The sequence below is a fragment of the Buteo buteo genome, chromosome 5 (genome assembly GCF_964188355.1).
Source record: "Buteo buteo chromosome 5, bButBut1.hap1.1, whole genome shotgun sequence".
NCBI classification, from domain to species: domain Eukaryota; kingdom Metazoa; phylum Chordata; class Aves; order Accipitriformes; family Accipitridae; genus Buteo; species Buteo buteo.
This window is the reverse complement of record NC_134175.1, coordinates 5,005,219-5,032,871: the sequence shown is the minus strand read 5'-3', so window position 1 is coordinate 5,032,871 and position 27,653 is coordinate 5,005,219. Positions and strand designations below refer to the sequence as shown.

At 42.6% G+C, this 27,653-nt stretch overlaps 2 protein-coding genes across 3 annotated transcripts in view; one reads left to right on the top strand and one right to left on the bottom strand.

The window, feature by feature from the left end:
- Nucleotides 1–12,228: 12,228 nt before the first annotated feature.
- On the bottom strand, nt 12,229–26,688 carry LOC142031534 (uncharacterized). Its single transcript, XM_075029176.1, has 3 exons — nt 26,594–26,688; nt 12,932–13,433; nt 12,229–12,531 (listed from the first exon to the last, which is right to left on the bottom strand). Exons 1-3 carry the CDS (start codon nt 26,686–26,688, stop codon nt 12,253–12,255), a joined length of 876 nt encoding a protein of 291 aa, XP_074885277.1. The 3' UTR covers nt 12,229–12,252.
- Nucleotides 13,197–27,653, top strand: part of RERE (arginine-glutamic acid dipeptide repeats) — a 256,784-nt gene continuing 242,327 nt past the window's right edge. The window contains exon 1 of one of the 2 annotated variants that reach the window (XM_075027303.1): nt 13,197–13,409. The gene's annotated coding sequence lies outside the window, so the exon portion shown is untranslated. The remainder of the gene's footprint in view (nt 13,410–27,653) is intronic. The other variant, XM_075027299.1, reaches the window with a different exon arrangement.

The following is a 27,653-nucleotide window of genomic DNA, read 5'->3' as shown; positions in this document are numbered from 1 at the left end:
CTACTTCTGCTGGTTAACAAAGCTGCAAGTGAAGCCCAGGTATTATTGCACACACCTTGTTGTCAGTGCGTGATGGAGAAGTGTTACAGGTACAATTACCAGATGTGTCGTGTCTTAAGTAATCGGGACATAGCATGCAAAATGGCAGGGTTAGAAGAACGTTGCTTGGGCTGTAAAGTCAAAAGCTAAAGTCAGATGCTGTTGAACTGTATGCTCCTTCCTACACCGGGAAATCAATTCCACAATGTCAGATGCTGTGCTCACCTGTCCCATCAAACCAGAGCTATATAAAGCTTTCAAGTTAAATCTCAGAGAGTATTTGGGCCAGATCAGCAAGGTGCTTCCAGCTGCAGAGGATTCAGGCTCTGCCTAATGAGGCTAGAGCATTGAAAGGAGTTACTTGCAAAAGAAGAAAAGAGACCAGAATGGGTAAGTGCTGAAACGCGGGACTGTGGTTTGTAGATAAGGATTTAAAGTGTGTTAGAGAAAAGTGAATGATTGGTAACTCTGTGTGTGTGTGTTTGGAGAGAGGGGAATAACTGAATAGGGAACAAGATTTGATTGCTGAAAATCAAGACCTAAACCTGCAGTGCTAGAGGGGGGGGAGATGTGCCTGCTCCTTAATCAGGGCTTGAATCCCGCTGTATAGCTCTTCACCTTTCTGTACTATCCCCATGGAGCTCCTACTCGAAAGGCTGTGCTTTATAACAGAGTGCAAATGTAGCACAGCCAGTGGCTTTATTACTGTAATAATTTGCAGGGATGGCACTCTTTGGAGCAGAAGGAGGCATCAGCTTAGCAAACACGAACTGGGAGGCTATTCTGAGAATAGCAGGCAGCCTTCAAAGCGGATCTGAAGTAAGAAGCAGGCAGAAGAGATGACTGATGAGCTGAGAGGAGAGGCAGGTGGCACTTTTGGGAGCTATTCAGGTAACAGGATATATAATGGAGTGGTGCAAGGGACTGGAGTGGGAAAGATCTCCCATTACCCACTGGCTTTATTTCTAGGTTCGTAGAGGTAGCTTTTCTGCTTTGTAGCCCAGCCTGCTCTTGGTATCAATTTCCTAATATCATGGCTACTAGGTCTCGTACAGGCCCTGTCTTGAAGAGTTTGTTCTGGACAGAAAGGAATGTTGCCATCTCTGTATAATCAATGACAAACCAAATGATTCAACCTTTGGCTTTCTCGCTAGATATTAACCCCTGGTAGGGAGTAGGCACGTAATAACTTTTGCTCTCAGAAACTGAAGCTGCCAGTGCAACGCGTGTTTTCCAACCCTTTGGTTATTTTGAACCACCTATAGAGCCTGCTCACTCATTTTCTAGTATCGTGGGCATCAAAACTGGGCCCTATCTTCCAGCAGCAGCGACGGTGTCAAACGTAGCAATACCGTAACGTTCCTAGTTCTGTTTGGTACTGTCAGAAGCTCGCTGTCAGGTCACCTACCTGGTGAGGACAGCTTTGTCCCTTGAGCACGGACCTGACTTTACATGCATCCATAATGTGATGCTGGCTGGGATGATGGTCTGGATTGCTCAGCGCCCACGTTTCATCCTGTTCACCTTCCTTCCCCAATTTTTGTGTCATTCAAAAATATTAGAAATTATATTTTTTTCTTAGATTGTTGATTTTAAAAAGAAACAAAACTACAGTTGAACAGTGGATCGACCCTGTTCCTTGCAGGAACTGCTCAGCTCAGTGAAATCTTCAGACTTGCCAGGTAGGAGATTTTACTGCCTCTAACGTGGGTGAGAAGAATTTTACACCCAATGCTTTTTTTCCCTCCTGCTTGCTTCTCCTGGGTATAAAAAAGTCCCTGTCTTATTGTGTGCAGCCAGCATGATCATCCTGAGGGAGCCGGTGGCATGCACTACTCGCCCTGGGCTGCTGTGCCCTCTGATGTCCCCAGGAAGGGACCTCCACGAGCCATGCCACATTTCCCCGTCTCTGGAGAGGCAGAAGCTGTAGGAGTGAGCCATCTTTCTTTGAAGGAAATTGATTGACTGCAGTGCTTCGTCAACACCCGCTCAGTCATTCACAGACACAAAGACTTGTGTAAACAGGCTCGCACGCTGCTGGGCGCACGGGACCAGTAAGAGCAGGTGAAGGGAGTGTAGCTGCTGCGTTTTCCCCACTCGAAGGAGGATATTTGGCTTTCCTGCGGCTGTGTCGACTGCAAGGAGACATGAGGGTGGATGCAGGGAGAGAGGATCTCTGCTGGGCAGCCAGCCAGCCCTGCCTGCCCTGCAGCAGTATCTCAGGCTATGGCCTCATGCTCCCTTTCACAGCAGGATTTAAAGAACTGTGCCAGGCACCAGCTTAGTCCCACCACTCCCTTGGAAAGCTTTTATTACTGTTCTCTTTGTATTGCTGGGTGAAATGATTTCCTTGTAGATATGAACTGTGGGTGGGTGTGAGAATAAAACGCAAGAACCCTGCTCCTCTCTCAGCACATGGGAACAGAGCCTCTCCCTGCGGCTGGCTGCTGGGGTCACCATGATGGAGCTCAAGCTGTCCCATCCTGGGGAGCCCAGGTTTGGTCATTCCTACAGTGAGAGAGTTATCCATTTGTGTTCCTTCTCTTGTTCCCCAAGAGGGACTGAAGTGCTATCAGATCTGACGCACTCTACGTGTACTTTGTGCTCCATGGATAGACGCAGTCGCAGAGACTGGAAGTGCAGGGTGTGGAGGAGGGTAAGAAGAAGGAGAAATAAAGCCATACCAGCTGCAGCACTCAACTGTGCTAAGGAAAGCTGAAAGTAAAAAAGGAAGGGGAAAAAAAAAAAAAAAACAAAACCAAGGAAGAGAACTGAGGCAGGGAGGAAGAAAAAGGGTTGAGTGAAGAACTCTGATGATAAAAATGAGATACAGAACTATAAGGAAGAAAATAATCACAAGGTCCAGATCACCTCCTTGTGCCACAGTTGAAGTTTGCGTGTGGTGAAATCTCACGTCTATAATACAATGCACAGACTTAGCTCTGTCTAGAAACACATATGTTTAATCCTCAAGGGTGGCAGTTACAGGCTTAAGTTACAGGAGAGAAAAGAAATACAAAGTAGTTCTGCAAAGTAAAGACCCTGGACAAAGCCCAGGCAAAATGACACCGTGCTGACAACGGTGTCTGCAGCGGAGGCACCGTGACCAGCACTGAGCATCCCTGAGCCGTCACCTCTTGCTTCCAGTGGGGCTGAACCTCCTTCTCTTTGACCGTGCTTGCAGTCCAGCTAAGTTCAGCTCTGGTTCAGCATCTCCCCTCGCTGATGCTGGCTGTCACCAACCAGCAATTTTACTAGTGTAACAAGGCGTATGAGGTTAACCTCGTCATCCAAAGAGTAGTTTGAGAATGAGGGAGTTCTGTGATGGGGGGTGTGGGGGGGTGTGTGTAGTGTTCCCTCTGAAAATGAGCTGGGAAAGCACCTGGATTGGTGCATTTCAAAAGCAGAATATGTGGTCTTCCTTGGTTTCTTTGCAAGGGCCAGAACTGTTTCAAGCAAGCATCATCTTGTGCTGTTCAAAAAGGTTTTTTTTCAGAAGTGGTGGCTCCTTCTCTGCCAGATGCTTCACTTCAGACAGATCAAACTCCTGCTAGCAGTGATGAATGGCAAAGATCACTTCTGCCCACCTGGAAGTGTTTACAAACTTGCAAATTGATTTGAGCTCAAAATATTATTTGCATGATGGTGTGTTTTGTTTTAGTACTTTGAGAACAAAACACTTTCACTAACATAGTTTGTTTTGAAGGGATGCTTCTTTTGATAATTCCTTAAGAAAGCTTTTAAAATGAACTGGCAAGGAAGCCAAACACTTCCTGCCAGACAAAACACTTTCTTTGCTAATGTTGCACGTTGCTGAGTGTCTGGGTTTCAGGGTGACACAACACAATTTGTGTGTGGACAGGGAAACAGAAACTTTGATTTTTGTGTGCATTTAACTTCCAGCACACGAGTTGCCTGAACCCCTCACCCCACAAAATCCACTTACTTTTATTGTCGAGTCTCTGTTTAATAGCAAGCATTTTATGGTGTGTTTTAATCTGAGAAGTCATCCGAAACCACTAGCTGACTTTTGCTTACAAAATGCTTGCAAACAGTGTCAGTCACGAAGGCACCAATGTCCTATAGCAGCTGCATTAGTCAAACCAAGACGCAGATAGAACTTCATACATCAAGATGCCAATATGCCTCAGCTGGTTGCTGTTGGCTTTATCCATGTCTCATTCTGAGTGCTCGTTCTTGCTCCCTGAAATTTTGCAGAAGGGTCTTGAATAATATATATTGCATTAAACAGGCATCTAGTGCTGAAAAATAAGAGGACTGATTCTGTAATTCAACTACCTATGCAGGTATTGGAACTAAAATGCAAGTTAAGATGCTTTTCGGTGTAAGTCCCAGCAGTGAAATCCCTGCAGCTGAGCAGAGAGAGCAGAGCAGCTCAGCCCCTGCTACCAGGCGGGGTGGGGGGAGAAGGTGTGGGGCGAGGGCGACCTTGGGAGAGGGCATGGGGAAAACGTCTCCACTGAAAGTTTTCAATCTGCTTCTGAAAGCTCTGCAGCAAAGTGTGTAGACCTCAGTTTTGGTAGCTTATGGCGATCTGACCCTCTCGCTTACTCAGAGTGACAGGATGAATGTTCATCGAGCTGACCAGGTAAATGTCAGTCTGCTGCTGATCAGAAACTTCCAGTATCAGCCTAGGTGATGGGTATTCATAGATTTCAAGGACAGAAAGCACCACTATAACCTGACTGGATTAAATTGGTTTAACTTAACCGCTGTCCCCAACAGAGACAACCCCCAAAGCTATGCCAATGGGCTGAATCTGAGGCTACTTTCTCCCCAAACATTGCTTACACCAAGAAGGAAAGAGGGGTAGGATTTTGCAGGGGAGAACAAACATTCGTGCTGTCCTTTTGCTTCCTTCTCACTGTGACCGGAGTCCTCATAGTTTTTAGGTGTCTGTCTGAAGCGTTGCTGTGTGGCTGTGCAGAATGGAGTCCTGCCTAGAAAGTGCCCTGCCGACGTCCCAACCTTGCCATGGCTCCAGAGGCACCAGCCTGGTGGGTGAATATTAATATAGGTGGAGCTTGGGGATTTTTGCATCAGAAGCCTAATGCCAACCGTGTCTCATTTGCACTATTGTGAGTACATGCAAAATCAGAAAGACGCTGAAAAAAGCAGTGTGTGCTGAAGCTCCTAAGCCAGTACTTTGGAGGGTAGGTGACAAATGCCTGAAAAAGACACGCTTGCTAATCAGAGTGGAGCTGCAGGGCTTTTGTGAAGGCAGGAACCAGGATGTGCTCTTACCTCCACACTATTTTATTTTTTGATTTGTCTTCTCATTGAAGCAGGTCTGCAAACAAAAGCTGGGGAAGAAAAGCTCACAGGCTGCTGCACTGCTCCTCCGTTGCAAAGCTGACTGATCCATTTTACTGCACTGCTTTAAATAAGTCCTAACCTGCGGTGTTTATGGTCTGTAGTACTCAGGTTCTTCTCTCATCCCCTGCAATAAACAGTGATTGAAAGATGCATATCATGGCTTCTATGTAGGCTATAAAATCACTGACAGTGGGAATAGCTGAATTCAGAGCCTAAAAGTCTACTGTCCCATCAAAATCCGGAGAGCAGGTATTTCTAGGTGTGTACAGCCTAAACCTGTCTTCAGCCTCTAGACAGGAGAGGTATATGTCTTTAGGAAGGCTACTGCTTAACACAAACTAAAACCCTCTTGCCCAGCTGTTCAGGGTGAAGAGTGTTAAGAACAGGCTCTCCAGTGGAGAGAGTCCCCAAGCAGGTGCCAGGTCCTCAGCCCTGGACCTATCCTGAGTCCTCGGATGTGTTGTTCCATTTCTCTATTGCTCACTTGTCTCACCTGTCCCAGGGGAAGAATGACACTTTCCAGTAAGGTGGGGAGAATTCATCAGTCGATTTTGTACAGTGCTTTGAAGATAACAAGTGCTGAGGGGAAAAAAGAGATGGTGCTTGAAATGGAAATTTTCCCATTTCTGTCACTATATTTTCTCTCTTTTAAAAAAAGTACATTCAAATGTACCATCAAAGGTAGCAGTGTTGCAACACCAGGGAAAGAGCAGCTACAATGGGGGGGTGGAAGCCAGAAAACTCCTCCTGGAGGAGCAGATTTGCAGTGGGAAGGACAGAAATGCAAATCTGAAATCAATCCATCTCTCTCTCTCCCTTGAACGCTTTAGCCATTTATAACAGTTTAAAGTGAAGTCAGTCACTGAGGACAAGAAGAGAAGCTTGTAAATCCATTTACTACTCTCTGCACTAAAGGAGAAGCAGTGAATTTATAGTGGAAATGCAGTAAGTGCACAGATGAGGTGTTCCACATTAGCGGTAGAGGATGGCTCAAAAATATCAGAGCAAACCTTTGAACAAACAGAAAAGCACGTAGGCCTTGGGAGCCAGACGTATCAAACAGCTTTGTGGCCTCATCTTCCCTCCACCGCCCTGGCTCCGACTTTTCATCAAAGGCACAGAGGTGTCTGCGCCACGTCTCCTTTCGTTTCCCCCTTTGTTTGTGGTTCCATTGTGCTGGCAGCACCAGCCTTATTGTCGTTGCCCCTGAAACCTCCCCTGCCACCGTGGGGACGGCCAGCTGCATCAAAAATAACGGGGGTCCTTCCCAGAGCGGCGAATCTGCTTACGGCTCAGCGGGCTTAGCGGCAGGCGTTGCGAACATCTGAATTCCCTCCCATCGCCCCTGTTCTCGACTGCACCTGGAAACCACTTTTCTGCCTCGTTCAGCAAGACCCCGTGCTTTGTCGGACCAACGCTGTGATTCCAGAGCTCCCTTTCCTGCAAGGCCAGCGAGCCCGTACCAAAACCGTCATGCTTTTGGTGTGTCGGGGGCAGCCAGCTTTCCAGTCTGTAATTTCACATTCAACTGGTTTTTACATACGCTTCTGTTATGAGCAATCAATTGATGTTAACCATAAGGAACGTAGAAACGAGCCAATTCCGTGCACGTGCCAGCATCTGCCAAGCTTGTCACTGACAGCGAAGTCCCTTTACAGAAGCCCAAGATTTTAGACGAAATGGGAAACGCACCCACTTCGGAGCTGTGTTACATCACCGCTGTGGCTTACGCCTCGTCCATGCGCACATGTGTGTCTGCAGGATACGACCTTATGCAAAACTGGCACTTTTCGACTGGAAAGCAGCAGATTGACGTGCCTCTGGCTTCTTTGTGTGTGGCTATAGAAGTAGATCTAAACACGCCCGCGTATTCGCGTGTGTGAATGTGCACGTACTCCGTTACTGCTTGATGCCCAGTGGCTGTTACTTCTCAGACACTAGGCTGATACTTGAAAGTAAAAAGGTACCATAATACACAAGAAAAACATAAACAAAACCCTCTAGAGCTTAGGATCCTTTTTATAGTATTACTAGCCAAAAGCTGTTTTGGGTTGAAGGTAAGTTTGTTATATTTTCTTTACTTGCCAGATTTTATCTGGTATGTAAATCACAGAATGAATTACCTTGTAACTATCCCTAGGTATAAACGGGATACAGAAATAAGCATCAAGGGGTGATGCAATTAATCCCACTCATGAGGAAAGACTGTCATTAGTCATTTGCAGCTTCAGCACTGGTGACTTTCAAGGTGTACAAATCTCTCGTTAGATACATTTCATGTTCTGCAGATGGCCATTTTGTCTTCTCGCTGCATGCACTGGAACATGCCCAAGTATACAAAAATGAGGGGAACGATTGTTAGGGCTGAAATTTTTTGTTCATTTTCAATGGGATTTTTTTTCTTTGCATGGCGCACATCCTGGGCTTTGATAAATGAGTCTCACTAGACACTGTGGTAAGCCAACCTCTGCTAATATTCATTATGCAGAACCCACTAGGAAATGGTCTGAGTCAGGGAAATGGAAAACCTTTAAAAGATAAAAAGGATTTTTTTTATTTTTTAATGAGGAAACTAATTTATAACACTTCACATTTCTAGGATGTTTTAGAATATTAAAACCAGAAATTTCAGGGTTGTATGTGCTATCAAGGTATTCAAAACTTCACAGCAAAGATACAATGATTGAGCCATGTGCAAAGATACAGACGAGACACCTTTTTAGATCACAGAAAAGGTATTCAGAGGTGACTTTGGAGCCTAATGTTAAAGAATCTGAAAGAAGCCACCAAGGTGGAAGCTGGATGCGAACATGCTGCGTGCCACTGACGCCGTGATCTCCGCAGCGGGCATGTTTTTATCCCATGATAAATAACCAGTAACTTCTTCCTCTTCCAGTGGCCCTGCGAGAGCGTCTGTACCACAGTCGCCATGCGGTAGCTGATACCCAGTAGCTTGTGTTTTGTGCCTATCCCGCTGCTAACTTGTTTCTCCAGCTTCTAAAAAGTTGCATCAGGTTAACAAATAACATGACTCTTTTTCACAGATTCTGTTGAGCCACTGTAATTTTGTGTGCGCTTGAATGTGTGAATATGCTCAAATTGATTTAAATCTCATTTACGTGACTTTTGCTTTCATTGCAACCCATACAGCCAGTTTTAAATAGAGATAACTGTGTCCAGGAGGAGTTCACAACCATCCAGTGTATTGTCCTTCAAGTGGTATAAGACTTCTGAAAAGTTCTCTAGTAATATGTGTGAAAATGAGGTTTTAAATTCCTGAGATTTCTACAGTAAACAAAACAAAACGGAAAAAACCCCCAAAGCAAACAGTTTTCAGCTAAAGGGCTGGTATTCAGGTATTACAAAGGGAAAGAAAGAATATAATCCCTTTTTGTGAGTGGAGTTAGGTCATCTGTAAAAGCCTCTCAGAATATTATCTTCCAAGCTAATCGCTGTATTGACATTTGCCTGTTTCATTAGAGCTGAGTTTTTACTGCATTGCTGAGGTTAGAACCTGACTCATCTGTCATGGTCAAGGACTGGTTTGTAATTTCATGACTGCAGAATAAAAAAAAAAAAAAATAAAAAAAAATCTCTCCCATATTTTAACTAGTTGGGTTGAAATGGTGTTCACAAAATTCTCATTATTGGTGTGTTTTGTTTTCATAGTTCCTAGTTAGATTTCTTCTCATAGATTTTTGTTTCATTCAGTTGGCAAAGTGACAGTTATTAAAAAAAGAGACATGTTAAAACACATTTGTAAAGAGCTAATTTTAAAAAGTTAAATATACTACATACGCTGACATATAGATGTCAAATATGAGAGATGCAAGGGCTAACAAAGGGAGAAAGAAAGAAATATTGTCTAAAACTACAAAGAAAAAAAAACTGAGGCCAGAACTGAGTCAACTGTCCATGTAATAAACCTCCATGGCTACTAACTGAACAGATAAGTTCATGGTCTCTGTAATAGACTGACAGTAAACTTTGCAGCAAAAGGGAAGCATCAGAAAAGTTTTATGCACATGGAGGAAACAGATCAGCATCTGAAAGGAGTCAAAAGTTGTCTGCAGAATCCTCCTTTACCCAGGGTAAGAATTCTTCTTGCATCACACTCATAAATCCAGAAATGCTTTGTGTCATTATTATGCAAATGCATTTATTCCCTTCAAGAGTGTTTCTAAGGTTTGCTGGATGCACTACAGATACTTTTCTCTACCCACACGAGTGTTACGTGGATTTGGCAGCAAAGTTGCCATGAAACATTTTAACTCTTCACTCATTGCTGACCTGTTTTGTCTGAAAGCAATTTTCCTTTTGCATCAGTGCCTGCTTTCTGTCCATTCACTAAATGGTATTTTGCCGCTGTTGGTTTTTTTTTTTTTCCCCCTGTAATGAAGAAGATGAAATGATAACAGACAAAACACAGTATGATTTTTCCGTAGCATCGTAATAATAATAAACAACTGAAGTTTCTGCTATGTCTTTTGCTTCAGTGGATGCCGGATGCATGAGCAGCAGAAGAGAACTCTGTATCTGAGAGACTCGAAGGGGACCTGGCAGAACGACTCGGGACAGGAGGTCTGTGCGAGCGTGGAAGCTGCGAAAGCGGCAGACGAGGCAGGAGCAACACTGTGTGGTTTCTGCTAACCTGAAAGGCACGTTGCAGCCTTCAGCAAGGCTCCTGGAGCACCCCAGAGCGTGCTCCAGGCTGAGTGAGCTCCACGATGGACACCTACGCGTGCACCGGGGACAGGCAGCCCTGCCAGTGGGGTTGTGAATACTGATGGGACTCTGGTGTGACCCTGTTTGCGGTCAAGACAGAGGTATTTCCAGCTGCTAGCAAAAGCAGTGCTTCAGATCCAGAATACTCAGATAGCAGAAATGTTGCTGCATCAGTTCTTTAGAAATATCCAGGGGTAAGGAACAGGATTTTGAGGATTAACATTTTGTGTGTAGATACCTTATGTGGCATGTTGGAATTTAAGTCTCTTTGTGGATTTGGCCAATTAGCCTTTCTCTGCATCAGCAATTTTATACCTCCCAGGAGCGTTGCGGGATAGACGCACGAAACATTGCAAAGATGTCAGAAACTGCCTTGTTAGAGACCTACTAGTATCTCATATAGACAATCTATATGTACGTAAAATATTTTACATGGAGAACATGCCCCGTCATTTCACCATCAATCTCTCTCCACTGGGATGTGAACCATGAAAATCTGCAGTCACCAGACAGAGGAGCAATGATTTCTCTCTGCAGCGTTTGGGTGTTCGGGTCTTCCTTGATCTTCCTTGTGTTAATTAAACCTTGTAGCTTTAGCCGGTAGAAGATTACAGGACAAGCTCTGCAGCTTTGCTTATTATTGTCCACAGGCATGGCTGCATCTTTGCCAAAAAAAAACCAACCCCAAAACCAAAAGGGCAGCAGATTCATGTGTTATTCCTGCAACAATCCTCTGGTTAAGAAGCAAACTTATAATTGGATCACTTGTGCATGGTATGAGGATGTGGATATGCCTGCCATAACTGGCTGTGAATAATCACCTACTTCTGCAGTTCAACTTGTGTGCATTTCAGGGGGTACACAGACGTTAGTTATACAATATAGGAAGAAATTCCCCCCAGACATGCTTATTCTTGTTTAACGACAAAATATGGCATCAAAACATTGTGAGTAAATACTTCTAATCCTTGTGTGGTGACGTGATCACCAGGAGGTTAGTAGGAGAGGAAAGACGGAGAGAAAGAGAGAGAAGGAAAGGCTGCTATGGAGAATTTTCCCATCACAGCGATAGTGACTGGGGAAAGCTGAAGGCAAGCCTGCCGCTGTAGCAATTTGTACAGTTTTTAATGCGTACATCCAGAGTCCAAGGAACATGAAATTGTAATTAGCAGAGAAAATAGGAGAGATGGAATCAGACTCTATCAAGGACAGCTTAAGTGTAGCCTCCAAAATGGCTGTGTCAGACATTTAACTGATGTGCATTTTTAGACGCTTATCTAAATTAGTTATTAGAACACAATCAACTCTGTGTCTCAACCTCTGGCGGTAATGTCCCTGAAGTTATGCTAGGGATAAATTTGTCCTATGTGTTCTGGGCAAAGAACTAACTTCCTCTGATGTACAGACCTCAAATCTCCTTGTGTGTGCCTTTCTCTTCAGTGAAAACTGTTCCCACTTCCCTCTGCTAAAGGCAATAATGTTAACAGCCTCAAACTTATCTCCTGTGATACTAGTAGAACCAGCCATGAAGAGAGTTTACAGAGACAGCAAACAGTTGAGGTTACACAAGTGTAATTGAGGGCAAAATCTGTCCTGACATATCCTAGTGCTTTTTCAAAAACAAGATATAATTCCACATGAAATTTCTCAGATCCCCAGGAAGAATGTGTGACTTGCTTTACCGCCATGTGATTTATTTTGCTGGCCTGTGTTCTGCAGATGAAAGGTGAGGTTAATGTTAAACAACAAGTTTGCTCTATTTTCGGCACTGGTACCTTCATGCTATCTTTTCTAACTATGTGATAGCTCAGAGACGAAGCAGCTTAAAAATCTCTTCAGTGACCAAGTATTTTATTAATTGCTACTCGGTAATTTGGAATTCTACCGTTGTGACAATTTCCTCACCGCACAGAGCAGTTAGAAGCAGCGTCAGCTTTCTCTAGCAACGCACTTACGCATAATCTCAACGTTCTGCGGAAGACCAGGAACGGCGGCTTAATGTGACTAACATGGAGCGTGGACCTAAGAGGTCCGATGGACTGGAGCCACGGTACAGCCAAAAGCTTCTGACGAGAGCCATAAAATTTTGCCCCTCGTCTCCCATTGAAGACACCGCCATCGCGTTTACTCGTAATGCCGATAACCGTTTACTTATTCAGGAGGAGGAGACGACTGGGAAGAAACACTCGCGTACAAAACACCGCCGCGGAGCCCCGGCCGAAGGGCGCTGTGCCGTTCACCGACACCGGTGCCGCTCCGCCTTCGTGCCAGGCCTCGTGTGTCTCCCGGGGCTGGGCCGCGTGGCCGATGCCCACCCGCCTGCGTGGGCCGTGGGGGTGCCGGGGCTTTGGACGAGGCCGTGGGGAGCTCACCCTCCCCATTATTTTCCTCATGCCCAGCGTGCCACGGCAGCGGGGGGATGAAGGCGACCTAAAAACAATCCCCCCCCCCCCCCCAGCGCTTCTGATGTTTAATTGTTAAACCAACCCGCAGAACAATTAAGGGGTGGAGGTGTCTGGGTGATCTCCCTCCACACGCCCTGATGATGATGATGGTGGTGGTGGTGGTGGTGTGGTGGTGGGTTGGGGGGGGTGGGAGGGGAAGGCCCGGCCACCCTCCCCGGGCCGTACCGGCGGGGTGAACCCGGCGAACACCCCCTCCAGGCCGGGGAAGGGAGCGGGGGGGAGGCAGTTCAGCCGCCTTTGTGCCACCGGGGCCCAGCGACCCTGCGGCGGCGGCGGCGGCCCGACTCCCCCTCACCCTCCCCCCCCTCACGCCTTCCCCCTATTCTTTTAAATCACTTCCATCCACTTTGCCGATTGGTTCCCACCTCCTGCCGGGTCACGGGGTGTCCTCCGTCCTCCAATGGCAAGAGCGGATACTGGTATGCGGCTCCGGCCTGGCTGCGTTGCTGGGTGCCCGTTCGGTGCGTGCGTGCGTGAGGGAAGGCAGGCGGAGGCAGCGCTCGGCTGCCTGGACCCTCAGCCCGCCGCCGCCCCTCCTCCTCCTCCTCCTCCTCTTCCTCCTCCTCCTCCTCCTTCCCCCCCTCCCCACGCTCCCCCGCCCCGGTCGCCGCCCCGTTCCTTGTCTCTCCCCGTTCAAAAATGCCCCTGGGCTGCCGCTCTTGAGGTACCGCGCGGGGAACCTGCCGCTCGCCGCCGCCGCCCGGGCAAGAGGGGAGCTGCTTCCCCGCCGTCTCCTCCTCATCCTCCTCCTCCTTCTCCGTCTCCCGCCCAGCGGCCCCGCCGCCGCCGCTTTGTCCCGGCAGTGAGAGGCAGCCGCCGTGGATGGTGTAGCGGACCGCCGAGGTAGGTGGGCGCGGAGCGGGGCAACTTACCGGGGTTTTGTTGTGGCCGTGGGTGGGTGGGTGTGAGGTGTGAGGCCCGTCCTCCCCCCCCCTCCTCTTCCTTGTGTGTGTGTGTTTAATTGTTGATCGGTATTAATAAGTGCGGGAGGCAAGGAAGAGGTGGCTGAGGGAACTCCGGGAAGAATGCCCGGGGCTTGACGCGGGAAAGGCGGGGGGGGGGGTGTGTGTGTGTCTGCAGGCGTGAGGCTCTGGGGGGGCAACGGGGAGGAGGGGGGGATATATACATGTATATAAAAATATAAAGTGGGTCGTCAGACTTCTTCTTGCTCCTGTCTGCTCTTGCTTTGGGAGGGTGCGTGCGCGGGGGTGCTGGGTCTGATTTTGTGTGTGTGTGTGTGTGTGTGTGTGTTTGGGTGGGTTTTTTGTGGTTTTGTTTGTTTGTTTTTGTTAGTGTCGTGTCTAATGCTCGGTAGAGGAAAGGTTCTCCGGGTTTAAGTTGTTAACCTTTTGAATAAAAGCGAGGTTGGGAAATACTGAACTTAAATGGACGCATAGAGGAAATCGGCTTAGGTGTTTCAAAGATGCACTTATTTTCTTGCGTGGTAGGTATGGAATTGTGAAATGAAGATTTTATGCAGATGAATTTAATCATAACATTTTCAGTAGCGTAGGAAGGGGTGGGGTTTTTTCTTCTCTCCCCCCCCCCCCCCCACCTTTTTGTTTCTAAAGTGTGGAAAGAAGATGACCAGAATCAGAAAAGTAGTCAGAGGTAGACAACATTAGATGCTTCATTGCTGAGACTGGCTGTTCAAGAAATTGCTGGGAAGAAAACAATACAATTCATTGTTGAAGTGTCTTTTCCATTAGATTTATTTTTACACGCTGGTTGCAGTTCTTTTGATTTACTGACTTCTTATGCTGAGTTTTTCCTCGAAGCTGTAATGTTCTTGGAGATTAGAAGCTCAGAACGTTTTTGTGCAGTCAGCAGGCTACTGTCTGATGTCTGTTTACTCCTGAGTTACATTGACCAATTATTGAAAACAAAGATATTTTTTTGCTTGTGTGCCAATGTAACTGAAATGAGGAGCCTCAGCCATTAGTTCTTACTGTCACAATTTAATAAAAATGCTTTCTCAGAACAATTCTGAAGTGACATAATGCAAATAGTATGCCTGTTCTTAAATATGAATTTTAACCAGATAAAAAAGAACACTGTGTCAAAAGAAGTAGTTGTTGGTTGTAAAAGGCGCATGTCAAATTTCCGATTAATGTGCGATGTATAATATTTTTCTTGTAGTTCTAGTATTACCAGGCAAACGTTTTGGTTTTTTTGTACACTGCTCCCTTAGAATTGAGAAATCCGTGGTGGTTAAGAGGGGTGGAAGCGTTTCTATCATAATAAAAGCACTTCTGGTAAATACATCTCATCTTGGTTTTACTCCTTGAGTTTGTACCATAAACTACGAACTGGGGTTGATTTCAGTGGCCTGGTTCAGATGAATAGCGATTTTAGAGATTTGTCTTGTCGGTGGATGAGGTCTGGAGGGAAGAGAAGGAGGTAGATGCACACAATGCCCAGGCTTGGGAGCTCATTGTTCTTTGCCGTACACTCTGCTGTGTTTGGGACCGTGCTCTCACTCAAGCACGGTATCTTTTTCTTTTGAGAAGTGAAAGATAGAGAATGGGAAGCATTTTTCTAGCTCTTTCCTCCTTCCCCCAGAATGGCCTTTTGGTAACCTTGCAAAAAAGCAAAATAGTAAATTAGAAGGTAAAGGGCGCCAAAACACTCTGTATGTTCTTTCTTCCTCCCCTCCCAGTGCTGGCTCTGCTTCTTTCTCTGTCTGTAAGTGAATATATAAAGAGAGAGGGAGCACATGAGGTGAGGCTCGGAAGTACACTCTTTTGAACCCCTCTCAACTTTCTTTCATGTTCTACCTTCTCCCCCCCAAATGAAAAGCCCAGCCGGCTTCAAATAAAAATGACTACACTTCAGATTTGTGTATTAGCTTTGGGTTGTTTGGTGTGAAGGCAGTGTGCAAGGAAAACTACTGTCAAAGGAGAATACTTAAGATAAATAAATGCACTGGGATCACAAAAGTAAAAGGAAGTGTGCAGAGGTCAATCTCGGTGTATACATAGTTTCCTTTCCTGATGATTGTTTAATGTTTCTGTTTTTACGGCAGCATCTATAAAAAAACCAAACAAAAAACCAAAAAAACCCACCCCAAAACCAAACCCAATTGTGGAATCGTAGCATGTCTCGAGTTGGAAGGAACCCATAAAGATCATCGTGTCCAACTCCTTGCTTCTCCCAGGACTACTACTACAGTGTGTGCTGAAGCTGTAAAAGAGCAACTGCTGCACAAGGGCTTGAGCTTTTGGGTTATTGAGGTACGGTAAAATCTCAGTTAGCTTGCTGAAAACTTCAACTAGCTGGTGATACTGAGGTATGCAGAAGGGGGGGGGAAAAAAAAACTTGTGGATGTTGAGGAAAAGATGCCAGTGCGCTAGATCCTTTGGAAAATAGGCAGCAGTGACTGTCATAGTTTAATCGTGAGGGCTCCAAGTTTTTTGTTTTTGACTCTTTAGCTGACTTCAGTGTATAATTGGGGTAAATGACTTCAGTTTCCTTGCTTGAATAAAATGTGGTGATTGCTTCTGGGTTGAGGATGCTTTCTTTTTTTATCTTTCTACCACTCGTTTAGCTTTGGTGTGGCTCGTGATAGCCTACAATAATGTTAAAGTTGTTGTCTGCATGAATGCTATGATTTGAGTTCACAGAGAGGTACAGTGAAATACTTATGCTGCCTCTCTGTGGCTTTATGAATCCTATGGCATGTGAATTTATACTATGGAGTGACCCAGAGAGGGATGATAACTCTCCGTCTGGACAAAGCTCTTCATATCCTTATGCAAAATGGGAAGCGTTTCTTGGGCAAAAAAGGTAAGTGGAGCTAGGAGACAGACCTGCCTTAAATGGTAATTATGTAGCTGGTTTAACAGATAGTGATTTCTTTGCATCCAGGGGTTGGTTTCACCTTAGTGGGGGTTTTGTATGCATGCAGAAGCCCATCCTGTGGAGTTGTGGGTATAGATTCGGTGCCGCTGCAGCAAAAGGCTAATAATCAACAACATTCGTGAATGTGAAGAGATATGGCGTGTATAATTCTTAATGCTGATTACAGCTTAGGTGAGAAAAATGGCATTCTGATGTTGCAGTTTAGTAATTGACTTTTTTTTAATAACACGCTATTTGTAAATTTACTGTCGTAGCTACAAAATGCATCTCTCTGTTCTAGCCGTACTGGGTAGTTGTTTTGCCCATAAAGAAGTTATTTCGCTTTTGGGAGTGGGAGGAAAGAAGCGTGCTATGAGCATATAGAATTTTGCAAGTATGTGTTACTGGCTGTGTAATGGCACAGCAGAACCGGTGTTATCCTCTCAGCAGAGCTGTTCGTACATTAAGATTGCCTGAGGGTAGCTTTGATTTCATTACGTGCCATATTTAAGGACACTGTAAGCTTCGGTAACAGGTTACGCTCTGTGTTGTTGGCATATGAATACAGTACTCTAATTGTAGTTAATTTCTAGTTTAAAAAATAATGACAATTGGAAAACAATTAATTATTATGTGATCCTGAGATGAGTGAGGAACTATGTAAATTTAAAAGGGGTGGTTGGGGTTGAAGTTAACCATTAAAAAAACCACAAAACAACACTCTAACTTTCTAATGTACAGGTTATTTGGTTTTTTTCAGGATGATATCCTGGTTAGACTAGCTATTTTTAACGTTCAGCTATTTTTCACTCTGGTTTTGCTATGGAAATATATTGCAGTTGTTTCGGTTGCATGAAGTCTAAACAAATCATCCTGCTTGACTTATAGGGATGCATAGTATCTGATTTTAGCTCAGAGCTTATATTTAAATCAATAGGCTTAAAATACAACATATTTTTAAAAAAGACCTATGTTGGAACCAAAACAGGACAAAACCCCTATTGATTGGAGGCCTGTTTATTTTGCGTGCTTTTTTTTTAAAGCTGCTTGAAATGAAGCTTGTACTCTACTGATGTTAAGTTGGTTTACTGCAATAAGGAAATTGGAAGGTATGTGAGATGGTCATTGGTGGTATGGAAGGTATCTGAAGGAGGTGAGTGTGATTAGATGCAGTTTGGAAATGGCGTTTCCAGCAAGTTGCTGGGAAGAAAATCTAGCCACTTCTTGGAGTGATAGGAGGTGTTAGGGAGCAGGATCTACAACGCAGTATTGTGCTCTTTATGTTGCTTTGCCAGCAGCATTTTACACAAGCTTTTATAATGTTGGTAGCTGTGCCCAACTGCTCTTTTCAGAGAGGCTGATGTATGAACAAAGGAGCAAAGAAGATATGAATACTACCCTGGCTCCTTTTCATTTAAAAGTCCACTGGGGCAAGGAATTGCTCTAAGTGACTGAAAAAACCAAACAGATCGAAATATTAGCTGACTATTCCTGTTTCAATAGTGGCGTTTCTGGTTTTTTTTTTTTTTGTTTACTATAAATGTCTGTTTAGTTCACTGAGCATCCAGAATAGTACGTTGACCTAGAGAAAAGTGAAATCAGCTTGAATACAAACATCAGTTTTTCCTCTATGCCTAATGGGGATAATGATGGCCTTTTTTTGTGAAATTCTTAGAGGTGTGTGCATGAAATGCACTGTATTGGAGCTGATGGTGTTTCTCTGAATTCTAGGCATAAAGGATGGCATTTGTATTTGGCATCTTAATTCTGTTAAAAGTGCAACCCTGACTATGTAGATCAGTTTAGGTATTGCATAAATTTGATAGATTAAAAAGTAAATTTTTCTGATTGAGTTATTGAAAAACGAATCATTCTTTGAACATGTAGGTTCTGTTTTGTTCTTCCTACAGAACACGAATGAGAGGCTAGTTCACTATTTTAAGATTCAAGGTAAGTGGAAGAAAATGTGCTCGTTAATTTTGAGGTCTTAGTTAATCTACGCATTTAATCTACTTGTCTATATTAAAAAAAAAAAATCATTATCGTGGTATTATCAATCCCTGATACTGAGAGTCAGTTTTGGCCTGTTTCAAATATGCAACAGGTGTTCTGTTTTATAGCGATGGGTGTTACGTGGTCTTTTCTAGTGCCCGCAATGAAGGTTGTAGTGTAAACTTAGTTTCATGACCAGTGGTAGTAATGAAGCTTATGTGCTAGTAGTTCTTCTGAGGAGACAAGAGCTTGTAAGTCCTGAAGCTTGCCCCCTCCATCCCTGTAACCAGTTAATTCCTCTTTTTCCCCTGTCCTTCATAACAGTTGAATGGGCGAGTAGCATGTATTGTGCCTGTGGACTAGCTGGCTGCCAAGCAAAACTTAAAATCCTGGTTTCTGTCTGGCCGTGCCTTAGTGGGGATGTAATTAATTAGAGAGTTTTTTCCTATCCATCTGCTGGTTTGCACAAAACTTTCAGGAATGTTGGTTATTGCTGAGATGACTGTTGTGGCAGGCTGGTTTGAAATTCATTACGCGCTAGAAGGTACTGGCATGAAATGAGGGAGTTGGGGAGGGCGGGAGAGGGGGAAGTGAGGTGAATTAAGGAGTTTATTTTCTCTGAGAAACCAGGTTAAAGAAGGAGAAAGGAAGTTCTGTCATCTAGTGCTAATAAATATCTCTCTCTGTGTGATGAGCAGTTTCTCCTTTATGTTTGTCTTTTTCATATGGCCAACTGTTTTGGGGTGGAAACAGACAAGTTCTTGGGCACTTGGCCCACCTTCCTGTGGATCTTCTTTCCCTTTTTTTTTTTTTTGGAGCTGTTTGGAAGCATTCTTAGTGATCAGCTGGTCTGGGAGCAGGCATCTCATACAACTGTTGGTGAAGACACGTACGGGGAATGTTCTTGTTGTACCTGATGATAAAAATGAATAAAAACATTAAGGAGCAGAATTTCTTACTAGGGAGAAATCACTGTTAAAATTTTAGAAAATCAAGCTTTTGTTTGCTTTGACATGGCTCTTGGTGTGTGTGTTTATACCAGTTCTCCCACAAACGAATCCTTATCTGGAGTAAGCCTAATTCATTGAGGGGACTAAAAAATGATAGATCTTATTTGATCTCGGATATCTTGCAAGTGGTATATATTAAATTCTTAGGCAGATGCTGTATATTAAACTCTTGATCTTATAGTCACATTTCTGTGCATGGAATCATGGTAGTCTGAATGTGTGTAGACGAATGGATGGGGGAATCTACCTGGGGGCGGGGGGGGGACTGTTGATCGTGTGCATTGTGATGCATGTAACTTATATGTATATATTTGTGCCTAACGTGAGGTAGGGGCACATTAATGAGTTAGCGTAAGGTAAGTTGCTGTGTAAATTAACGTTAGATACACAGCCAGTGTTCACTCTCAGTGGCAGCATATGTGAGAGATGCCGGTTTTCTTTCCCTGAAGGACAGGTAACTTCAAGCAGTCCTGTTTACTTCTCTCCTTCAGTAAATGGCTCTGGGCACTTAAGGTAGAGTGACTGTGACTCATGGGACCTCATCTGTGCATTTATACCCTGAGTCAGCAGTCTGTGTAGTACTACTCGTTCCATAGCCACCCATGTATTACATAAACTGACAAATTGTCTTGTTTTAGCTAATATCTTAAAAAAATTTAACAAAAGATATTGTTATTTTGGCAATAGAATTTCTAGTGAAGGGAGGTTTTAAGTTTCCTTTAAGTGAGAAACAGTTCAGAGCCTGTATAGGCTGTGGGAGAGCTAAAATGCGTAGTGAATAGTAGACTTTTAGTGTTAACAGTTGCAGCTAAAGGCATTGAGTGAGACTTGTGATGCCAGAGAGAGGTCTTTTCTATACTGCGACTGAAATCGCTATGGTCTAGGGGGAGCTTGTAAGATTGTACTTTGTTTTAAACCTGAGCACTTATGGTAATTATGTGGTTGCATTGCTATGTAAAGCAGGATGATCTAGGCTTGAGTGTGTTGGTGTGGTGGAATAGAGAATTAAAACAGAATATGATGGTTTCTGTCAAAGCTTACTATTCTGGCAACCAGTTTATTCCCTGGTTTCAAGAAAAATGGCAAGTTCAGTTAGTAATTAACTATTATAGGATGTTAGAGGATCAGAAGCTTTGGGCTAAATATCAGAGTTACTAAATATATGTGTTTAAGGATTATGAATCTTCTTAAACAAGTGTGTATATGACATTAGTCTGCTGATACAAACAACCACAAGGGACTAGAGCACATGGTGTTGATGCTAAAAAGCCTCTTTTTATCTTTTCCTTGATTTAGGAGTCTTCATTCATTCATGTATGTTATCATGAAAAGTGTCATCAATATGAAAGAAGTAACTGGTGGTACGTCATAGAACTCTAGTGCTTTAAGGGTTGTATTTCTTCATTGAATTATAGAAATTATACCCAGTAAAAGTCATGGTGCCCAGGCAATTGGAACCTCCAGATTTGCTTTGACTTAAGAAAGAGTACTTGGCATGTGGGAAGGTTCTTCAGAGCAAATGCTTCATGGTGATAGGGCATGGTAATTGAAGAGTGGCTCTGAGCTTGGAAAGCTTTGAGTTGAAGGGAGCTGCTTTTCTCTTAAACTTCTGTCTTCCACTCTGTGTGTGTTTTTTAGTAGTGGTGCTCATCTGTTCTTTGGAAGTTTTTCTTGCCCACAAGAACGACTTAACCTGTCTCTTGGAATTCTAGCTGTGTTCCTTCATAATTCTTCAACTTGTTTTCCCATTCTCTCTGTCTGCAATAGCTTTAATTCAGGTACTTCACCTCTTGTTCGGGTGCATCAGGTTCACTGTGATTGTACTTCAGTATGATCTAGAACTGAAGTATGAAATTGGAAGTATGAAAGAAACTTTGAAGTGTGGAAGCAGAAGTATGAACTTCTTATATTGGTGAAGTTGCTTAAAATTTATCTGGTTAAGGCCCAGTATCTTGACAAGATTCTGCAAAGAAAGCTTTGCCTTGCTCCTTGTTCTTAGTAAATTTCAAAATGGCAAAGGCCACAGGTTCTTTAGGTCAGCAAAACACGTGCAGTTTAACAGTAGTTGTGTGTCCTTCTGGTACCTGTTATCTCTGTGCCAGGGTGGTACATATTCTATAAAAAGGAGTGCAATGGCTCCATTAGAGGTCTTCTAATGAGGTTGGTGCAGGAGACTTAAGCACTTAATCCTCATTTTTACAAACTGGAAGTGAGATGCAGGAAATCTAATTTATGTCTCCAAGGCCATTAATTTTCACAAAACTTAATAGACCTGCCTCTGACTGCTCCTTAAACCACTGAATTATGCTACTTGCCTTCTAATGTGAACCCTTAAGATGAGGAACTTTACCCAATGATAGAATGAACTTAAAGGTGTGTGTACACTTAAAGATTTCTGTGAGTCAAATGCCCAGCTAGTAAGAGTCATCAGGAAATAAACTGTCTTACTTTAAGACTGGTTTGGGCTGTGCATTTAATGTCTAATGTATTTTATTTGTAAGACTTATAGTTTAAGTTTTTTATTATCACATACACAAGTTTGTTTGCTGTTACTGGGAATAAAATTGAAATGTGCATTTTTTTTAGTGAAATAAAATCCATTTTATCTTCTTTTTTTGAGAACTTGTTGTGATTTGCCCCTTATATCTGTGGTTAGTCAGGGAAATCTCCTCCCGCTTTCTTGTTCACAGTGTTTTCTGTGACTCAGTTTCCATGGTAAATTTTATATTCCCTGCTGCTTAATTCGGCTGAACTCAGGGCAGAAGCTACGGAAGGCTTTCAGACGATGACAGTAGAAAAACTGTTTAAGGCTGCTCTTGTGTTGGCTGGCCAAAGCTAGAGTAGGGTATTGTTTTGGAGGTTAGGCTTCAAATCAAAGGAATTGAGTGAAAAGGGGCAAATGTGGATAATTCAATGAAGGTGAATGTTTGTGAAGAAACATGGGTGGAGTATGGTAACGCAAGTAGTTCTCCTAGGGCAGAGATGCAAATAAAACAGCCTAATGTCTGACTAAAGGGAATATGGGTTTAGGGATTTTCTGTTTATGGGGAGTCTCTTGGTGTTGGGGGGGAGGTTGCAATGCATGCTTCTGGATGCAAGTCTGAATAATACTTGGATTAGAAAAGGGCCAAGTTGACTGTTACCGTATGCTCTCTACAGAAAACTTAGAGGCAGAATCCAAGTTCTCTTCTGACCTGCTGAAACAGTCCTGGTTGCTGTTTGAATGTCTTCAACAAAGTTTTGAGATATTGTGGGAGTGCAGTAGGTGAAAAGGTAGTGGTGCACGTAGTCTAGTAATATTATTTTTTTTTTATTGCACTAATTGTTAGGGAGGCGCTGGAATTATCAATGACATCTTGCTATATCTCAAATGTCCTTTAGCAGGTCAGTAGAAAAGTATGTGGCTTGTAGCATACTGATTTTGTACCTCTGCTTATATTTTTTTCATAATTATGCCAATTATGCCTACTGTAGACTTTAGGATTGTACCTGCCGTTATTCTTTTTTGGTGATTAATGTGAGCATTTGAGGATATGTCTCTTTTTCTGTGAGTCTCAGTCACTATCACAGCTTACCTTCCAGGGGTGGTTTTGTTAAACACAGTTCTGTAAACAGCATATCTGCTCATTCTTCTGGTTGGAAAAAGTCATTTGATTCTTATTTCCTGCTTCTCTTCATGTTGAATAGACTTAGTCTTTTATTGTTGAATTTTATTGTCTAACTGCATGCTTCTCTTTCCATGTCTGTAATATATGAAAAAAGAAACTGGCTCCACTTGTGTTCTCATTGTATGTCACTTCTCTCTGTGCAGGCTTGCTTCAATTAATGAGAGCCCTGTTCTCTTCCCTACACTAATTATTCATCAAATAACTACTTCTATAGCTTTTGTCCCAAAGTACAAGTTCAGTAAGATGTGGAAAGTAATTACTTTTGTGTATGTTTAGTGAAGTCTTCTGAGTCCTGATAAGTTAAATTTACACTTTTCCTTGCTGGGACTTCTCTGAGGCCCTAATGCACATGTTAGATATTCTTGAATAGAAACAAAAGCTGGGAGAGATTATTAATGAATGAGGCCTCTTGTTTATGACATTCTGTTTGAAATTAAACAGGTTTCCTGTATTAAATCCCAAAGATATTTTAATTAGGTCATATATTTAATTCCTGAAGATGATGAAGGGTCCTGCTACAAGGACAAGAAGAGAGACTGGAAAGATTGCATGTCGTTAATTCATAACAAGAATTTAGGTGTCATTGGTATCACAATATTTGGATTGTGCTCCAGGAACTTTAAAAAAACACACGACTTGTTGCATGACCTCGACCTGAACATCTCATTGCAATTGTGCTTTTCTGCTTATGAAATAGGTGTGATGATACTTTTGTCATTGTTATCAGGAAGTTTTATAGATGTTAAGCAGTATGAAAATGCTAATTTTTAATCTCTGTTTACTTTGCTAATCTGAAAACATATGTTAACTTAGTTAGACATTACGTGCTTCCTCTGCAACTATCATGAAATAGCTAGTTAATGCTTTAAAAACAACACAAAAAATCTTCCCAAACCTGGCAGCTTGGCCACCTCCCAATATAGAGAGAATTTGACTTGATAGCTCAGAACCATGAAAATCTGTGCTGTTGCAAACCTTTAGCTTTCTTTCTATGGTATGTTATTGTTTGGCATAGAGGACCGGTGAGCTATAAAATAATGATGAAATAAGTGGGGATTTAAAAATTTTTTTTAATTGCAGTTTGTGCTCAACAGTGGGTTGCAGGAACAATAGGTAAACTCTCAGGAACCTGTTGTTCTACTGGTTTAGAAATGACGATATTTCAAAAATATAATTTGGGCAGCTCTCTTTTCAGTTTATTGTGGTTACTTGCACCTTTTCTCCCCCAGTGAAGAATGAAGTTGTTCTGGTATTTTACCATGTTACCTTTTTTTTCCTGTTGGAACATAGCAGGGAGGTAAGGTGTGCTTTTAAAGGTTGGATGTTGTTTTGGTGTGGGTTTTTTTTTTTTCCTATATTGATGTCTGAAGATTGATATACATTAGGTGGTATATTTTCATCAAGGCACTAGTGAGCTCTGTTCTGTGTGACTATAGATCATCACTTTTTTTACTGTATCTTGTAATTTAAGACATGGTTGCTCTTTTACTTGGAAGTCTAACTCTGATGGCAACTTTCTGTTGTATCTTTGCACTTGTTATTTTGTGTCTTGATGCATCATCAATATCTATTTGGTGTTACTTGTCCATATCAAAGTAGTTAAGGATCTTGTGATAACAGCAGCTGTAGAAAATATCTAGTTCTTCAATACTGAATGGAAATTACTCTTATTGTTTTGTAAATGCCTGTTCTGTTACCTGCCTAATTTGAGCGATATTAAATTTTCTTCTTGAAGTTTTAGAATAAACTTCTAGCTTGCTATTTTCCATGGTTCTCAGAACTGTTTTATGCTACAATTCTTGTCCTGAATCAAGTTTGCTTTTAAAATAAACTTTGTAGGAATTACTGTAACTTCTTACTCCCTGGTTTACTCACTTGTACTTTTAGAAGAAAATATATGCCTTTATGCTTTGTGATAGCAGGATGTCTCTAGGTATTACAAATGGAGACCTCCCTATACTTAGTCTCCCTCTTGTTATTAATTGACTATTTGCTCATTCAGAGAACAGTTCTGAATCAATACTGGAAATATGTTCTGAGTAACATTCTCTCTGCCTCCTTAAAGTGAATGAAATTGGGATTTTGCTTTCAGGTGTACAAAGGTGAAGATATAAATGTTGATTGAGCCTTCCAAGATGGAAAGAGGTGGTGTCACCCATTAATAAGCTAAGGAAAGCCGGAAGGTTATGTCCTATGTACGTGTTCGCTTTTAATAAAAATATGTTCTTTAGAATCTAGTTCAGTAGGAACGTAATTTGAACCTCATTTAAATATGGTTCTTTAAAGTCAGTCTGTGGTTCAGTGGGTGTATGAAGAGTAGAATAGTATTCTCTCTAGGTTGCTTTCCCCCGCTGCCCCCAGGTGAGAGGAAGGAAGAGCTCCAGAGAAGAAAATTAGGCAGAAATGGTTAATACTGCCAGTGCAAAAAATAGACTGATTCTTCTGTGATCTTAAGTTTCTGTTTGAAGTCCAATCAGGTCTATTCTCTGTGTGGTTAGATGTGTTTTTGAGCTCGTGTAGCCTTTCTGTCTAGTCTGTGATTAGTAGAAGAGGTGGAGGCTGTAGTGAGCTGGTGTCACAAGTAAAACCAAAATATTCTTTAAACTTTAAAATAAAAGTTGACATCATACCAACAATTATTGGGGAGCATCTCTGGGGGGAAGAGGGTTTCTTAGGCATGTGTATGAGCATACATGAATTGTTGAATATGATTGTTTTTTTTTTTTTTTTTTTTTTCCCCCTTGCTAGTGTTTTGGGTTTTTTTTGAGAGAAAATGAAGATAATGTCAACTGTGTTCATTTTCCACACTAGGACAATACAGACAGACATCAGACTTAAAAGGTACCTTAAAAGTACTGCTTCAGTGTAGCAGCAGAGCCCTTGTCTTCGGTGTTTTAAGTTCAGGCAAATGCCTTATTGATAAAAAGTATTGTAAATCTTGAAAGTAGTAGATTTTTATGTGGGAAGAAACTATTTGGGTAGCATCACTTAAACATCCCTTTGAGATTGTTGCCTGCTTAGTTCCTTGATGTTAACAGTTCTCAGGTCATCAGTTCCTACTTGCAGAAATAGGACTTCAGGGGCCAGTCATCCATAGCACAGTCTGACTTCTGTAGCTGTGGAAAAATGTCTTGTGTTTCAAAAGACTGCAGATGTTAAGTGTTTGTCAGAAGGAACTTGCAGAGCATGGTACGTGGATGATATGCTTGCTCTAGTGACTTGATTAGCTATGAATTTGGACTGTAGATAAATTGGCTGTCAGAGTGGGCTGTAAGTGTTGTCTCTATAGCACAGTACAATTTTTTTTTTTTTATTTTTTTTTTTAACCACTGGTATCAAAACAAACCTCTGCTACTATGGGGACTGAATGCTGCAGAAGCTTGAATTGGAAGTTTTCATATTAGCGAGAAACTGCTTAGAGATGAAGGGTGTGCAGAAAGTCTAACATTTGGGGGTAGCTCTTGGTAATGAAATGCATCAAATCATTTAAGAGCAGGGAGCTGATCTATGCTCTTACGGTGCAACATCTAAAGGAGCTGGTTTCAAAACGTGAAAGAACCTCCTATGGACAATAGCACCCTTCTCCGATTCCTTTAGGAGCTGGGTATCCATCCGAATTACGTTTGTCTGTTATGATTAGTTGAGTATATTCCTGAAAAGATAAAGGCTTTGTATAGTCTGGCTTTTTTGATGATCCTGAGCTTGAGGAAACACATTTCTCTGTAGTGGTAACTCATTCGGCTGTGTCTAAAATTTGATGCTGTCTTGTAGAAGGCAAAAATATTTGCTATGCGTTTAGTTCTCAGTGAAGTGTCGTAGTTGAAACATGTTTAAAGAAATATGCATTAGATTACAAGGTTTAATTTTGCTTGCTTGCGCACAATTTTTTTCTCCAACGTGAGTTTTCTTGCTATTTTCTCAGTGTGAAAAGAGCCAATACAATGCCTTTCATCATGGCATAGTCTAATCCAAAAGGAGATTAATATGAAAAACTTACTGGTTTGGGGAATGTGCTTCTGAACAAGAAGAATGTCACAGCTCACCTACACATCACTTCATTTTGTGTGTGTCAGGATAGTTCGTTATAGATATATTTACTTTTATATGTTAAAGAGAATTCCTTCTGTGACTTTGAATAACTATAAAGCTCAGAATTACACAGCTGAAGTCTTTGAGGTGAGAAATTAATTCAGATTTGGGATACAGTTAGATGCCACTTCTGTGCTGGTGACGGATGTGATTGTTAGCACCACGTAAAATGGTAGAGTAAAACTTTGGACTTCATTATTCTTGGTCAGAGTAGCGGAGAGATGGATATGCACATAGCCTATTGAGTGTCCATTGTGTGGTCGCTGTTGACCTGAATAGTTACTGCTTGCCACAGGTATGAGGTAGTGGCTGTGGTAAAGGTAAGCAGAAAAAGTGTTCTGGAGGCTTTCAGGCAGTTTGAAATATTTCTAACTGGGTTTAGAAGAAGGGGAAAGAGCTGTGGAGATGATTACTAGGGGAGCTTGGGAGTGCAAAATGTATTTATGGAAACAAGCCAACACTTCAACAGAACTGTAAAGACCTGTCTT

Bases quoted from the DNA above. Each gene is read 5' to 3' on its own strand.
- LOC142031534 (XM_075029176.1), bottom strand. From the start codon at position 26,688: ATGGATACCCAGCTCCTAAAGGAATCGGAGAAGGGTGCTATTGTCCAT. The intron at 13,434-26,593 runs GTAAGAGCATAG...AACCCCGGTAAG, and splicing joins GCTCCTTTAGATGTTGCACC to TTGCCCCGCTCCGCGCCCAC. The intron at 12,532-12,931 runs GTGGGAACCAAT...GATTGTTTTTAG, and splicing joins ACCCCGTGACCCGGCAGGAG to GTCGCCTTCATCCCCCCGCT.